At 39.4% G+C, this 17,828-nt stretch overlaps 1 protein-coding gene across 1 annotated transcript in view; it reads left to right on the top strand.

Annotated features, from left to right (window-relative positions):
• The window catches only part of MEGF9 (multiple EGF like domains 9), a 94,576-nt gene continuing 77,122 nt past the window's right edge, over positions 375-17,828 (top strand). The window contains exon 1 of the mRNA XM_005660387.3: positions 375-1,146. Within this exon, the coding sequence (XP_005660444.1) occupies positions 555-1,146 (592 nt within the window). The 5' untranslated portion in view covers positions 375-554. The remainder of the gene's footprint in view (positions 1,147-17,828) is intronic.

The following is a 17,828-nucleotide window of genomic DNA, read 5'->3' as shown; positions in this document are numbered from 1 at the left end:
GCGCGGCGCCGGCGCCCCATTGTTCAAGAGGGCGGGGAAGCTCCTGAGAGCGAACTCCCTGCCCCGGGTCTCGCTCGCCGCCCAATAGAGCAAGGCTAGCCTGCCCGGCGTCTGCCGCACGGGGCGCGTCCTTTGTCTGCTCCGTGGCGCCCGGTGCCCGAGGCCCGCGCCCCGTTCCTTGGGCAGACAAAGCCGCGGCTGCCGCGAGCCAGACCGGCTGGAGCGGCGCTGGTACCACCCTCCTCCCGTTTTAGCACCGCCCCTTCTCCTTGACGCTCTCTGATTGGCCTGCGGGGCTACAAAGAGGCCGGGAAGCAGGAGGGTCACGTGAGCCATCCTGGCCTCGCATTGGTCGGATAATGCTGCCAATCTTAGAGGGCGGGCTGTCCGCACACGGCCCGGTCGCTCCCTCCGCGCTGGGGCCCGCCCGCGGGGCCGGCCGCCTGTCAGAGGGAGGTGGCGATGGTGCGCCCGGTGGCGGTGGCGTTTGCGGCGGCTTCCCTGGTCCAAGTGCAGGGTGGAGAAGATGACTGACCGACCAACGGACTGAATGAATGAATGGCGGAGCCGAGCGCGCCATGAGGAGCCTGCCGAGCCTGGGCGGCCTCGCCCTGTTGTGCTGCGCCGCCGCCGCCGCCGCCGCCTCGGCAACCTCGGCAGGGAATGTCACCGGTGGCGGCGGGGCCGCGGGGCAGGTGGACGCGTCGCCGGGCCCGGGGCTGGGGGTCGAGCCCAGTCATCCTTTCTCTAAGGCCACGGCTGCCACTGCCCAGACCCCAAGGATCGGACCCCATCTCACTACAGTCCACCGACCTCTGGCTGCGTCCTCTTCAGCCCAGTCCCCGGAGACCACCCCTCCTCCGGCCACGGCCGGACCCACTCCGACCACCTTTCAGACGCCGCTCGACACCTCGCTGACCCCTCCTCCTGAGGTGGAACGTACGCCAACCACCCCTCGGGCGACAACCAGACCCGCGCCGACCACCGTCTCGACGACCACTGGCCCGGCGCCGACCACCCCTATAGCGACCACGGTGTCGGCGCCCACCACTCCCCCGATCCGGACCTCCGTTCTTCCCCCCGGCAACAGCAGCAGCGTCCCGCCCACCCCACCTGCCACAGAGGCCCTCTCTCCGCCTCCCCCAGGTGAGTCCCAGCGCTTCCTCGCCCGCCCGGCGTTCCCCAGCGGTTGCCCATCCTTTCTCCAGCTCCTGGCTTCTAACGTTGGGCTCTTGGCTGGAATGGGTCATTTCTTGCCCCAGAGGTTCCCCAGATTTTGACTCCCAAGGGGAGGTCCAAGCTCCAGCTAGCCTATTTCCCAGCCCCCAAGGCTTTTGTCCCCCCTTGGGCTGTGCTTCCTCGAGAAGGGGGGTGGCCGCTGCGTGGAAGGCATCGCACCTCTTTCCAAGCAGGGCTTTCTGGCCTTTGTCAGACAGGCTGAATGGGCGCAAACTTTTGGGTTCGGTTCGCTCACCTTGCCTCTCCGCCCCGGTTATTTGGGGAAGTTTGAAAGCCAGCCCTCCTGCAACCAGTCGGTCAAAAACTGAGTATAAAGTATTCCTCCTAAAGCTCCAGTTTCCGTGTTCATTTCTCCTTGTTTATATAAATATCAGCTGTGCATGTGACAGGTGGAAAAGATATTGAGAGGATTTTGTTTACAAACAATAATACAGACCACTTGAGGCCAAAAAAAAAAGACATTGTAATCCATGTTTTCCTTGTTAATAAGTGGATTCAGTAGGACATTTGGGACAGGTGTGTATCTAGGTTGAGCACGTTTATAAATTAGGTTAAATCCCTTCCTTGCACCATTTTTTCCCTTCTTCGATTAGAAGGTCAGTATGTTTGGACAAATACACAATTTAAGTAGGGATGCCTATTCCCCCCCCCCCTTAAGCTAGAATGTTCAATTTTGCTGCTGCTGATCAAAGCCAATTTCTGAGTTCTCATAGTAGATAAAGCTCTTCTTCCTGCTGATTGAAGTCTTCAAGCAAAGTTAGAGACAACTTCTAATCTCTCCTCCTTGAGATATAAAGTGGACTTGGAACGAAATAAAACCTGCCTTGTCAAGATGTTAGACAAGAGTTTCTGAATTCCTCTGCTTTGAGGTGGGGTTTGACTTATCCAAACCATTTGTCTAGCTGTATTTATATTAATGAATCTCTGACCTAATTCTTAAGCTCAGTGATTTACTATGGAGTCAGGTATGGACTTTGGACTATAATTGAATTTGTAGAAAGTTCTCCCACATGATTATGAGTCTTAATACTGTCAAGTCTTGGATTGGAGGTTGGCATTGACATAAGTAGGAATGTGGATTATTCACCCATAAAGAGCCACATTTGTATTTCTTTCAGCTCCAAGGAGTGTACGAGTGAGCTGGATTTTGACTATAACCTTTTTTTTTTTGGCCTTCCTGTAGAGACCAACATATTATTGAGAGGCCTGAAGCATAGTGATTGAGAGTGTGGAGTCCATTCAAAGGTTGAATCCTAGCTCTGCCCTTTATTAACTGTGTGATCTTGGGCAGGTCATTTAACCTTTCTTCATGTGAGAAGTGAAGGTAATAATAGTACTTGGCTCATAGGATTGCCGTGAAAATTAAATAAATTAATACATTGGTAGTGCTTACAACAACAGTTCCCGGTGCAGATTAAGTAAGGACTGTGTGTGTGTTAGCTATCCTTATGACCAGGGTTTTTTGTTTGTTTGTGTGTTTGTTTGTGGGATAGAAAGCATTTGACAAAGCTAGTAGGGACTTGCGGTGATTTTTTATTTGTAAAACGTAATAGAAAAGGATGAATTAGATTTTCCGAAGTTTGAAGCACACAGTAGCATTTATAGCAAGATGGCTTATTTTGAATGTTGAGTGTATGATTAATAGCCTGTGTAATTGATGTTATTTTACTTTCATTATTTTTGTAATGTTAGTTTTAAATCACAAGGCCAGGGTTTACTTGCAAAAAAAAAAAATACAGAGAACCAGAAATCTACAAAGGAAAAAGGGAAAGTCACTCCTTTACTACCTCCTGGTTTCAGTCAGCCCCTAGGGGTTACCACTGTTAACAGTTTGATCTTTTCTCAGACATTTTTCTGGGCATATATGAACATAAACACAGGGAGTTAAAAAATAGTTTTTAAAAACTCAAAATTAAATAATTGTGTATAAGTTATATATATACACATATGTAGCAAGTTCTATAATTTCTTGTGTTGCTGTATTCACTTTACTGTGTATTATGGACTTTTTTTTTTTTTTTTCTCATGTCAGTACCTAAGGTCTACCTTGTTCTTTTTAGCAGTTGCATTTTTCATTGTAAGTATATATCATAATTTATTTAGCCAATCCCTTGTTTATGAACTTCACTTTAAAAAGCACAGAGAAGAATGTTCTCAAGTCATCATGTATATATTATATTCTCTCGTATTTTGGCTGGAGTTTTGTAGACTCCAAATCAATTTTCAGTGAAATAAAGCTGGATTACTTTTTGCCATCTGAACTGTTCAAGGCTTTTAATAACATCTATGGACTGATACATAGCTATGTCTATGGTATGTGGTATACCTATTTCTTTGGGCGACAAAAGTTTTAGAGGGCTGTCCAGTTTTGGTAGCTCTCCTGTGTTTTCAGTTTCCCTTAGCTTGAATTCACTATGGATTGCCTGTGTCTAGTTCTCAGCAGCTGAACTGCTTTTGTGGGCCTACTGATGGGCAATTTTAGCTTTACCGTGATGTAATCTCATATGGCCTTTCTATCTGAACATGGGTTCTAGTCTACTTCAGACAGTAAACATGTCTCTTTTGACAGAATGAAAACTTATAACTGAATTTGAGAGCCCTAGTTAGGCTGGCAATGTTGGAGAGGCTGGCACTTGAGAAGATGGGTACAGGGTGTTTTATTTTAATGCTGCTGTAAGGACTGAATACCATTGATAATGTATTACCTATTTGGATGGGTTGTTTAGCTGCTCTTTGAATTAATAAGAATTTCTTTCATGGAGGTCTAGCTGAGAGCTCTTGCCTGCCCCTCAATTAGGGCCTTCTTTTGTTTACAGGGACACTGATCTGCAAACTGAAACTAATTGCCCAGCAAGCAAGCATTTTCCTCCCACAGACCTGGCAAAACATTTGACTGATTGGTTGTCTGGGTAGGACATTTTAAGAAGGGTGGAGGGAGAGGGCATGATACTAGAGGATTATAGTTATCAACAGTAAGAGACTGAAGGGTGACAAATGTTTGATTTTTTAAAATTATGGACCTTCAGGGCTAGGTAGGGCTTTAGAAGCCGCTACCTCCTAATGTGGCTCTACATTGTCAGAAATCCTTCCGTGGGCTTAGCCAACATATTTCTCCTTGTGGTTAACACCAACTGGTTCTGGTCCTGCCCTTTGGAGTCATGCAGAGCAAGGGTGCGCTCCCTGTTCAGTGGCAGTGCTTCAGGGATCTGTGGACAGTGATCATGTTCCCTCTGAGTCTGGACTAAATAACTTCAGCTCCCTCAACGGTTCTTTATGTAAAATGGTTTTAGATTCCCTTACTATCCTGCTTGCTCCTCTTCTGGACTTTTCCAGTTTTTCCGTGTCTCTCCAGGAGTGTAGAGCACAGAGCTGAACATAATCCAGATGTGGTCTAACCAGCTCGTGGTAGAGGCCAGTCACCCTGTTTTTTCTGCATGCTGTACTACTGTGGATGTAGTTAGTTCCTAATCACAGTGGCTTTTTTGGCAGCCACGTTATGTTGTTGACTCATTGAGTCCATTAAGATAACTGTGCCTTCCCCCCCCCCCCCCCCGGCACGTACTAGATGAGTCTTTCTTCATTCTGGACTTGGAAACTCTTGTTATTTTCTAAAGTATAAACTGAGACATTTGCCAAGTGTGTAAGATTTATTGTGTTAGGTTCAAGCCATGATTTGGGATCCTGAGTCTGTCAGTGGTACCCCACCCAGTTTATTCACATTCACTCACAGGGTGTTCCTATAGACAAGTCTCAGGACAAGTTAGGGCAGGTTATTCTTACCTCATAGGGAAGAGTACATTTATGGATGATAAAACAGTTTGGAAGGGAGGAATGGTAGTTTAGAGTAGTTCTCAAGGGTCTCTTCCAGCTCTAAAGTTCTGTGAGGATTTGGTACCCAAAATTCAGGGCACATGAATGCTTCCCAAAGAGCCTTAACCATTTATTTATAATCTATATTAAGAGAATAGGCATTTTTGAAATAAGCCCTAGAATTTAGAGTTTGAAAACTCTTGACTGCTATGGAATGTAAATAAAATATTATGAATGGATTTTATTTGAAAGCCAAGTTCTGGGAATGAAGAGCCCTCCTACCTGTACTCGGAAATTTTTTCTTCATCTTAAAATTCTGTACCACTAGGTTCAGGGTGTTTTTTGCTTATGGTTATTTAAGAAGGTAGCATTCATTTTAAGGAAATAAAAATTGCTCAGGCTTCAAAGATAATGTATGGCTATAAACTTTTATCCAAAACCCATGGGGCTGGGCGTGTTTCAGAATTTAGAATGTTTCAGATTTTAGGAAGTTAATAAATACACCCCAGTGCAGTCTGGGGCAGCATCCTGTAATCAAACCCATGAAATTATTTGCAGCAAAATGCATGTATTTTCACACTGAGTAGGCTTTAAAAAAGACTATAAATAGCCTTGCATTTGTTGATTTTTGGATCTTCTGGTATTTAGCATTCTGAGGGATTGTGGACCCTTATAATTGCTACACATATAGTACTTACTATGCTCTGGGTACTGTTCTAAGTGCCTTACATATATTACCTTACCTACTTCTCACCATAGACACAATCAAGTTAGGTACCGTTATTATCTTCATTTTATAGATAAGGAGACTGAGGCTCGAAGAAGCTCAGCCACGGTAGAGCCTAGATTTAAACCCAGTCTTTCTGGTTCCAGAATCCATATTATTAGCATTTAAAGAAATAGTACGTAGAAGAGAAGGAAACCATTTTGCTGAAAATATTGGGTCTTGGATACTAGTCTGAAAATGTTTCAACTGTTCTTTGGCATTTACTCTTTTCACTCTTTCTTCACTTCCTAGAGTTTTCTGTTTTAAAGTGTTTTACAGTTATGATTTTTAAGTAATAGTTCTAAATCTTCCTTTGCTTAGGTTCTGATGTGGTCTGTGATAGTGAAGTTTGTCTGTGGTCTTTTTTAGGGCTAGGCCCAGGGACTTCTCAAATTCACTATATCTTATTCCTGGCCTAAGTGCCTAGCTTTCTGCAGAAATTCCTTAGTCTGATTAGCTTCTGGAACAGCATAACTAAACTCCAGAACATTAGTTTCAAATCTTCTGAATTATGTCCCCAGGAAGCCTTCTGGCTAGTTGAAAATTTACACATTGAAATAGTCTGACTAGGTCTTTTTATCTTGATTTTTTTTTTTAGTCCCCTAACATTAAAGTGAGCATTACTTTTCATCTCAGCATTTCTAAACATGTATATATTAACTTCCAGACATCTTGGCACCCTTATAAAAAGAATGGAAGAAAAGTATCATGGTACTGTTTTTACTGATGGGTAAATTATGGGTAGAGAGATTTCTGCTCTAGGGCATTTAATAGATCTGAAGAGAATAGAAATATAAGATCTTTTGGCTGAAAGACAGTGTTAGATGATTTTTTAGTTAAAATAGCTTTAATTCATGCTTTTAGCCTTAATCTTTATTTTTGTTTGCTTTCTTTAGATGTAATATAAACATCTTTAATACTGATGTTGAGGTTATGTTACAGGTACCTCTTCTATGGTCAGTCTCTTTTTTTTTTAAAGTATGCATTTTGGTTTATTGGTTTTTCACTAGAAGCACTACCCTAATTGCACTGGTAACTTTAAAGGGAGGTTTTTTTTAAATTGTTATGAAAATGATGAGGAGTATGTCTGCATATGTGTGTGTTTGGATCACAGTAAAGTTTTACTGAATATAATTATCTTTTAAAATGTATCTGTCTAAGTACATCTGAGAAATGTGTGTCATTATAATCCCTCTAGTATTGCCACTGCCCCACAGATAAGTAACAATTATTGTCAGAAAAATCTTTCCATATTACTTTTTTTCATTAAAATAAAATCTTCTGTTCTCCTTGGTCATTTTTTTTCACTTTAAACTCCTCTGTATGTCCCTCTCACTCTTGTATCTTATTCTTAGCCCCATCCATTCTTTCATGTTCTTTAAGGAACCAAATTATCCTCTCTAGTTAACAATTTCCCACTTTGTCCTCCTTCAGTGCCTCCTCAAAGCCCAATTCTTCCAAGAAGTCTTTCCAGGGGAACAAAAGGTCCTTGAAGATGTCGTGGTAACAGGGTGCACAGGGTCGAACACTTTGCACTCAGAACAAAACCTTTCTCTGTGACTTTGACTTTTTTCCTATGGATTTGTTTTTCAAGTTTCTTTGATTTAGGTTATTAAGCCCACTTGATAAGAAGATGTCATAATTTAAATAATATTCAGGACATAGTAATTCTTTCTTTTTGAAAAAAAGGAAGAAATGATCTTTTTTGTTCTCTGATCTTTATCATCCAGTTTTGATTTTTTTTTTTTCCTTCTCCTGAGGAACAATACAGACAAAACTGTCATAACAGAAGTTACCTGCCTCCAAAAAAAAAAAAAAATTCAATACTTTGAATAAGTATCAAATTTCTTTTTCTATTTATGAATAATATGAGCTGCCTTGGGGGGAGTATGTGAAGTTGGGCTAAATAGCAATATAAAAAGTTTAATTTGGTTGAGAAACAAATGTTTGATCTTTTGAATGACAGAATTTCCTCTGTAGAAATCTAATTAAAGTTAATAGTGAACAGAATGGTTCTAGTAATTAACAAGTATGTAGTGCTTTACAGTTTACAGGGTGATCTTAGGCTCTCCAAGACTTTGGCATACGTATTTTGTTGATTTCTGTGTATAATATGAGCCAGTAAAGCCTCAGATTCTGCCCTCTGTTGGTGAATATAGACCAAACCTTTATAGGTTTCTGGTGGGTTTCACATTAGATATTTTGTATTTCAAATGATTGTCTTTTAAGTTCATTTATTTATTTATTTTTATCTAAATAAATTGACTTTATTGTATTCTTTATTATTTTGTAACCTAATTTTCTCACAAATCCTATATTGTGGACATCTTACATGCTACTGCATTTTTCTTTTTCTTTTATGATTTTTATTTTTTCCATTATAGTTGATTTACCATGTTCTGTCAGTTTCTACTGTAGAGAAAAGTGATTCAGTCATACATATATGTATTCTTTTTCTCACATTACCCTCCATCATGTTCCATCATGATGGACATAGTTCCCTGTGCTATACAGCAGGATCTCATTTTATCCACTCCAAATGCAATAGTTTGCATCTATTAACCCCAGACTCCCACTCCATCCCATTCCCCCCCCTCCCTCCGAAACCACAAGTCTGTTCTCCAAGTCCATGAGTTTCTTTTCCGTGGAAAGGTTCATTTGTGCCATATATTAGATTCCAGATATCATATGGTATTTGTCTTTGTCTTTCTGACTTCACTTAGTATGAGAGTCTCTAGTTCCCATTTTGTTGAATGTAAATCTTCGACTGGTTTAGGTGCCCATATTTACAGGGTGGAAAAATAGTATTTAGAGAAAAGGATTGCTTACTTTATATTTTCTTTTGTAGACACTATATGGGGCTGAATGTTATGGAAAGAGCGGAGTAATAATTGAAAGTAAATGGTGGTGGAGGTAGCAAGGTGAGCTACAGAACTTAACTGGGAGAGTTCATGTAAATTTCATTTCTTCATATGAAAATATTATTTACCTCTTTCCTAAGATAAACAGTGTAGGAATCTGTTTGGAATTATCTTATACTAGTTGTGTTGCCTCAATTCAAAGCGTAGCTAAGGGACTTGGTGCTTACTTCTCATTGCCAGTCTAATTTTAACACTCTGGCAGGAAAGGTAAGTAATGTTAATTGAGCACGCATTGTATATTATATGCCTGGTTACCTACCATGATTTTGTTTACTTACATCATGTTATTTTTTAGACATTTCAATAGTTAAGTATTATTATCTTTACTTTATGGATGGGAAATACTGAGATTCAGAAAGATCAAGTTACTTGCTCAGACCTGTCAGGCTTTATAAAGTCCATGAGGGCAGGGACTTCTGTTTGTTCTGTTCACAATTGTATCCCCAGTGTCCAGCCCAAAATAGATTCTCAATAAAAATTTAATGAGTGAATGAGTGAAGAAAAAGGAGTGGTTTGTAGCTGCAGTAGATGTGCAGTGTATTCTTGAGGAAAAAATGTGATCTCACAGCCTTTTTCTTAGTTTAGAAACAAACTTTTCTCCTTCTTTTCACTGTTATTCACAGGAATAGTATGAGAACCTCCTTAGGGCAAGTGGACTTCTTTGAGATCTAGCAAATTATATTAATTATTCATTTTTTTGTTACATAACTTTGTCTTTTATTTTTCTTAAAGGAAGAACAGCAATACTCAAATGTAGAAAGAGTAGCTAAAGTTGAAAAAGCTGAACACATGGGACCTCAAGGTCTTTTTCAGTTCTTTTACTAGTTCTGTGGCCTTGCGCAAGTAATTTCATCTGTAAAATGAGAGAATTATACTAGAGTTGTTGTTGTTTTTAAGCTGTAGTATTTGGAGAGCCAGGGTTCCTCAGATGTGTTTGGAAGTCAGAATAAGGACTGAGGAGGCCAAGTGGGTCTACTTCTGGACCTTCCACCCCCAACCCTCACTTCACTTTTAACCCCCGGCATCACCACCCACACTTTAGTCAGCTCCATTCTCATCTGGTTTATATATTGAGTTTGTTCTTTCAGTAGAGACTTTTTTTTCTGGCCATGCCTATGGAATGTGCAAGCTCCTACACAGGGATCAAACCCAAGCCACAGCAGTGACAACACCAAATCCTTAACTGCAAGGCCACTAGGGAACTTCCCATAGGAATTTTGCAATAGGAATTTTTCTTTTTTAAAATAAATTAGCTATATATATATTTATTTTTTCTGTTATAGCTGGCAATAGAAATTTTTCTACTCTAAAATTATATAGTAAAGAAATTATGGTAATCTCTGAACTATTATGCAGCTATTAAAATGTCTACATTATGTTTAATAGCAGTATACGTAGGAGGAGAGAAATATACCAAAATGTTAAGTGGCTAAAGCTAAGTAATGGGATTTATGGGTCATTTAAATTTCCTTGTGTTTTGGGGGGATTTTTCAAGTTTTTTTCAATGAATGTATCCAATTTTAATTGTATAGTCATAAAAATAAATGAATAAAGTGAAAAATGAATTAAAATTTATGATAAGCTTGGTAAGCCTTCACTTAGATGGCTTCACTTATTACCTGGGCCCACTTACCTATAATTTCTGCGATTGACTCACCAATTTTGATCTACATCAAAGATATTTGCTTAGTCTCTGCGAGTTGTGGTTCTGAAGAAAGGAAATTGCTGAAGACAAACCCAAGAAAGGAAACTGTTCCTGACACCTGACAAATCTTAAACACAGGGTAGGGATGATACATCTGAGATTTGGTACATTTAGGGAACGTTTAACTAAGATCTTAGCAGAGGCTGAAAACAGCTGATTTTTTTATCCAATTCATTCTGTATAGGGAGTTTAAACAATGAATATAAAAATTAAAGTAGCTTATTGAAATAGATGTTGTTTACATTGTGTAAAATTTGAACTCATGTATTTGTTCACAGCCTTTACCAGTAGAGGATCTTTGGCTACTTCTTCCTCTAAAGATACAGAGCTCCCAAAAGTTTGGTTTCAGTCTGTCCATATGTTTTACAATTAGATCAGCTGGGATTGCTTTTGTACTGGTAATACAACAGCTGTTCTATATGATATCTTTGCCAGGGAGACAGCTAAGCTCTGAGGAAAGGGGAAATTTATTCAGTTGGAAAAAGGAATGTATTCTGCCCAGTCACAGGGAAAATAATGAGGAGTAGGAATGTTTTCAACCTGACTGGAGAACGTTAAATAACCTTTATTTAGTGACTTGTAGACTCTTTGTAGAGAACTGATTTTGGAAACTTTTGCTTCAGTCTTTCATGCTTCCTAGAAACTGGCATATAACCAGGGATCTTATTAGATATTTTATTATTTATTTTAAAAAATTTAGTGTTTTTACTTGATGTATGTGAGCAAAAAGAAGATATTAGGAGCAGTATTGATATTAGAAGTTAATTGTAAGGAGAATATCATATTCTTTGTTTTCTTTTCATTTTGGAAATGGCCTGATAGGGGTGAAATTCCTTTAAATGTATTCTAGGGAAAGTTGTCTTAAGGAAATTGCATGGACTGAGTAGCTTTTAAGTTCTCTTCACTTCTGTTGTTTATGAGGATGTGATGGCACTTTGGGAAGGGTTAATGGTAATAATGAGGGAAAAGATGGAATGCTTGGTATTCCAACAAATTTATCCTGTTTTATCCCTGCATTGATGCTTGATTGGAGGAAGGCATTGGCTTTTTCTGCTGTAGATTTCTCATTTGAGTTCATATTCCTTATAATTCTACAGTGTGTTTGATTTATCTGTTCTATATGAAGTGCTTTAACAATATAGCACCTCCCATCCCCTGATGTTGTGTGGGTTAATGAATAGTTATAAAGTGTACCAAAAACATAGAGTAAACTAGCTGTTGGGTATTATTATACTGAATTGTTGGTGTATTGCCTGCAAACCTATCCTGTTCAACTGGTTTTAGTTTTTAAGTTAGTTTGTGCTTCAACTTGTCCACAAAGACAGGGTTGAATGGTCCAGTTAATCAGTGGAATAGCAGTCAGAATAAATAAATTCCAGTCTTTCTTTTTACTCACTTTGTGAGTTCCTGAGCACATTTTTTTTTAAAAATGGCTCTGTGACTTAATTTTTCTAAATATAAAATGAAGCCTTTACATGTACAGACACAGGTGCAAGTCACACAATCTCCCTGGGCTTCTATACGATTGTCTGTAACATGAGTATAATGGTACCGACCTAATAGGGTTCTTGGGTGTTGACCTAGAATTCAAACCCAGCTCTGTCTGACTTAAAGCCTGTGTTCTTTTTTTCTTCTGACTAAACTGTGCTTCATTGCCAGAGCAGATGGGAGTAGCAGAAAATGAAATAAAGCATTCAGTGGTTACTGAGCACATTTTGGGTTCCATTTTTGTCGCCTTCCCTAGCCTCCCCCAGCCTTCCCCAGCAAGGCCCTACATTGTCCTTCTCAGTGCTTGTTCTGAATTACACAGTGACTCAGGGTTGATTTCAGTAACTGCTATGAAAATCAAAATTAGATCAAAACGTGTTTCTCAGAGGTAGATATGGGTGTGGAGTGGAGGTGGGGAGAGGAGATGTTGGTAGAAATTAGATGTGAGTAAGCAGGTAGACTAAATGTAAATGTAAAGCAGAATTGAACAGTAACTCTGAGATTGTCTACTCAGCGCTAGAAGGATTGGGGCTAACAATGTAATGCTTATTAGGGTTTGGCAAGACATACCACATACTGCAAAATGATAGTATCGATTGTTCTTGTCTTAACAATAAAACCTTTCATCTTTAACTTAATATGAACTCTAGATCAAGATGCTGATGCACAACAATATGTTGTAAAAAAATTAGCAAGTGATATTTGAGTATATAGAAGTCATAGAAGACTCTCAGACTTGCAAATGTGATTCATACTTCTGCCAGTCACCGTGGATGCATTCCCCTTCCCCATTTTATAAACTCCCCTCCTCACCTAAGGGGTAGTTGTCTCTCAGGTAGACAAGGAGAAGCTATTATTTCAAATATAGAACTAACCCCCTCTGATCCAGTTGCAAACATACTGACAGGTGATATACACAGTGTTGGAGGATTTGATTTAGAATTAAATAGCTTTGGTTTATATGTTTATTATTGCATCCTGCAAGTGCGCAAGTGTCCTGGAACTATACAACTGTAGCTATAGAGAATACAAATACACTGCAAAACCTGGTCATATCATTCTCCTAGTTAATAATTTAAGATGATATTTATACTTCAATGTAATTCTCCTACGTATTCACCAAAGTGATCCCAGCCCATATGCTCAAGTTTCTTAATATGACTTAAGACATCTCTGTAATCTGTCCCTGGCCTAATTTCCTACCACCTCTCTCCTTGTGCTTTAAATTCCAATAGAATCAGATTGCTTGTATTTTTCCCCAAATGCCGTGGTTATTATTACCATCACTATTACTAATAAAACAATCACCTGTGGAGGTCTTACTCTGTGTCAAATACTAAGAGCTTTAAATGAATTATTATGACCTTGTTTAATTCTCAAAAGAACCTATAATAAATAAGTATTTTTTATCTCTACTAAGGAGGAATTGAGGCTTCGAGAGTTTAAATACATTGTTCAAGGTCTCATAGCTAGTAAAATGTAGAACCTTGGTTCAGATTTAGATCTGTCTATCTTCAGAACCTCCTCTCTGAATCTCTGAGCTAACTGGCCTCTTGTTACTTTGCTTCTGCTATCCCCTCTGCCTGAGATGCACTTCTCTTCAGTTTTAATATAAATAAGCCTTAAAACAGAAACAAATGCTTGTTGATTTAATCGGAATTGGGCTTTATTAAAAGGTTATTAAAGAGTTCATAGAATCTCCAGGGGAACCAAATTCAGGACATGGAGCTAAGCTAATGTCCAGTTTTGCACACAGAGAGATCTACTGAATATAGCACCACAATCACCACCAAGCATTAGATGCACTAGTTTTGCAGTGTCAACCCTGCTAACACTGGGTACTGGGTGAACTAGCAAGTACTATTGCCACTTGTCATGCAGCCATCTCCCCCTCTGCTACCAGAGAACGGGCCCCCCGCTCATTCCTTTGAACCATTAGTTTCTAATTCCAGGCCACGTGAGGGTGCATGTGATTGTTGGGGCCTCCATTACTTGCTCACGCCCTGGATGTCGGGGAGGCGGGGAAAACAATAATCTGGCATTATGAAACTTTGTGGTAGAATAGCAAGCCTTAAAAGATGGAAATTTCTTCAGATAGGAAGGAATTAGTAGGAATTATGCTATGATACTAGGGCTGCCAAAAAGAATGACAGATGTCTGCCATATCCCTTTCTTTTACCTGACAAATTTATTTGTCCTTGAGAAACAGCATCTATGCAGCCTCTTATTCTACTTTACCGTATATGTTATAATATTACTGTACATATTTTTTGATTACTTGCTTTTGAAGGATTCTTGTTTTAAGTATTACTTATGTAACTGACTCCTCTATACCTTATTCTCTGGTAGCTCACAGGCTATGGCTTACTGATGTTTGTGCTCTCATATCTACCTAGGATAGTATTTGGCATTCAGCACATAGTAAGTACTCCATAAATAGTTGAACTGAATTGGATCTTCTCTGCCCGCCACCACTAGAATGTAAGTTCCATAAGGGCAGGAATATTTGTCTTTGTCTCTCTCTCTCTCTTTTTAAACCATAACCTCCCCAGCACTTAGATTAATTCCTAACATATGCTAGGACCTCAGTAAATATTTATAGAACAAATGAATGCTCCTAAATAGTAAATTATTTATTTCTAGGAATGACAGTCAGAAAAATCTTTGAATGTGAATGGCAGATTCAAAGCATTATATCATAATTTCCAACTAGACCACATACAATATGAGGCAAGAAACTGCCTTGTTCATCTCTGGTTACCTCTTCCTCCTATCTAGAAACATGATTGGAAAAAGTCAATTTGGAATTCTTTCCCAGAGCTACCACCATAGTCGCTAGCCACAAAAATGGCCTAAAGTAAAATACCTGCTTGACATGAAATCTTTTTCATATCTTTTTGTATAACCAACTATATCCTGATAGATGCAATCTATTCTGGGAAGAAAAGCTTGTTGGGCAAACTGTCTTCTTCTTGTTTAAAAAAGTATAATAACCTAGGGCAGTGGCATTTCATTTTGAAGAAATGAGGAAATGAAGGCCCATAGTTGTGAAATGATTTATACAAGGGTAGTGGAGTAGCAGAGATGTACTGTAGACCGTTGTTCTGTAGCTTTTAGAGGTTAGCTTTTTGGAATGACACAAATATGTCAAGCTAAGGGAGAACTTTTGTTCAACCTAACTGAAGAATTATTATTTTTCGTGGTAACTATCAGTTCTGGAGCCAGGTTTAAATAATTTCTCTACTGCTTACTTACTATGTGATCTTGGGCTGTGCCTCAATTTCCTCATCTGTAAAATGGACATAATAATAGCATCTACCTCACAGGGTTGTTATAAGGGTTAAATGATAACATATGTGGAGTACTTAGACTGCCTGGCGTAGGCAGCTAAATGTTAGCTGTTTTTTAATTCTTATATTTTGAATACCTATTTACTTACTGGAGTAGTACTTACTATCTTTTTAACCACTAATCCTTTCAATTCTGAATTAATGGTATCATCTCATTTTACAAGGAACCTGAGTCTGAGATGAAGTTGTTTGCTCAATAGTCACATAGCTTGGAAATACTAGCTAGCTAGAATTCAAAACCAGATCTCTCTCTCTCTGTTTTGTTTTTTGTTTGTTTGTTGTATTTTTTTGTTTTGTTTTGTTTTTTGTTTTTGTTTTTGTTTTTTTTTTGGCCTGGACCTGCAGCATGCAGAAGTTCCTGAGCCAGGGACTGAATCCCTGCTGCAGTTGCAGCCTGGGCCACAGCTGCGCCAATGCCAGATCCTTAACCTCCTGCATAAAGGAACTTCCTGGATCTCTGTCTTTTTTTGAAGCTCTCTCTCCATCATGGCAAAATAATATGCTAAAAGTAGATCAAGGTTAATGTGCTGTTATATCTTTTAACCCCTGTTAGTTTTAATACATGTTTTCTCCCTGCCACCTTCACTGTCTTTCCTGATTTGTAGTCATTGTTTTTCTATCCATACCATAGGTCTTTTTACCACTCTCTTTGGTGTTCCTTTTGATTATTTTCATAGAGAAAGCATATATATATTTCATTTGATCATTTGAAAGATAAAGCATATCCTCACATACTACTACTTCATTTTCATTTCACTTTCATTTTTTTTTGTTAGCTTAATTGATCTGTACAGTGGATTGTTTCCAGAAAGAAGACTTAGATATCTGTTATGTCAGGTGAGTAATGTTATATATTAACCAGGATGCCATTTAGGGTAAATAGCATACACCCAACTAAGGGTCATTTCAGCTGTTGTACAAGATTAGAGACAAGATTGTCAGAAATAGAGACAATAACAAATAATGATATTGAGTTGCTACAAAAGCTTTGCAACCTAATAAACTACTTCTCTGTGCATTAATCATCACTTGTGCATTAAATTTCTATTGAGAAATTTGAAATGGACCTCAGACATTTGTTGTAAAAAAAAGTTTACTTAAATTTACTGTTTTGGAAATTCTTTTGTTTGTTTATTTGTCTTTTTAGGGCTGCACCTGTGGCACATGGAGGTTCCCAGGCTAGGGGTCGAATCAGAGCTGTAGCTGCTGGCCTCCGCCACAGCCACAGTGATGCCAGATCCAAGCCATGTCTGTGACCTACACCACAGCTCATGGCAATGCCAGATCCATAACCCACTGAGCAAAGCCAGGGATTGAACCTGCGTCCTCATGGATACTAGTCAGATTTATTTCCACTGAGCCACGAAGGGAACTCCATGTTTTGGGGAATTTTTTTTTCTTTGTGTATGATCTTAACAATAGTTTATCAGTTTATCGCAAAGTAAGCATTTCTCTTTGCTGTATTTTAGTTGATACTCTTGTATAATAGATCACTAGTTGGGAAATACACACACTTCAAATTAAGTAGTCTTCAGGGAATAAAGCCACAAGTGCCACAAGTTATTACTTTGTATTTCTTTATTGCTTAACCAATCTGCAGTAGCATCTTTCTCTCCCTTTTCTTTCGGTGTTAATGTTGTTACTGTTAATCAGACAAGATTTCAGATCTTTTTCATCTGGTTTTTTTTTTTTTTTCTTTCTGTTTTTGGTTTCACCCTGCTAAAAATGGACTTCAGCTGTGTTTCACTAGAGAGTTCAGCTCAAGACTTTGCATTCACTTTTATTTAAGTAATAGGAAAAACAGTATACTTTTGTCAATAAGTTTACATTGGGCTTTCTATGTTAACTAAGTAGGTTCTTTTATTCATTTATCAGATTGTTGTTAACCACCTGCTATGCACCTAGTGCTGGGCTAGAGAGATGCTTAAGAGCCAAGTGAGGTGTGGTTTCTGTCCTTGAGAGCACAGTGGAGGATATAGAAAATCAGACTATAGATCAATAAGGTCCCCCATAGTGGTATGCACATGCTACAGGAGCAAAGAGGGGACTCCTCACCTAGACTTTTGGAGTGGGGTAAAAGGTGATGTCCCTGCTGGGGGAAGTTTTCTCTGAGCTGAGTCTTGAGAATGACTGGGAATTCACCAGGTGAAGGAGGGGTAGGAGACTATAGGAAAAGGGAACCACATGTGAAAAAGTCCAAAGGCGAGAAAGCATGTTCACAGCCTGCCCAGGAAACTGAAGTCCTGGGTGCATAAGTAGGAGAGGAGAGCATATGTGAGGGTGGAAAAGGGAATGATGAGGTTTCAGGCTGGAACAGTAGGCACTTGTCAAGTCATGAAGAGCTTTATATGTCATGCTCAGAAATTTATTCTAAAAGCATGAATAACTAGAAGCCCCTAGCCCCTAAGTGGCACGGTAAGGTTTGAGTTTTAGATCAGTCTGGAAACTGCAGGGTACTCCTAAAAGTGATCCCCAGCAAAGATAATTAGAGGCCACTGACAGTCTCTCCAGCATTAATTTTGGATTAGAGGGTTTAAATCCTAAGATAA

The sequence above is a fragment of the Sus scrofa genome, chromosome 1 (assembly GCF_000003025.6).
Source record: "Sus scrofa isolate TJ Tabasco breed Duroc chromosome 1, Sscrofa11.1, whole genome shotgun sequence".
Classification (NCBI taxonomy): domain Eukaryota; kingdom Metazoa; phylum Chordata; class Mammalia; order Artiodactyla; family Suidae; genus Sus; species Sus scrofa.
Note: the sequence above shows the minus strand (reverse complement) of the source record. Positions and strands in the feature narration are given on the sequence as shown.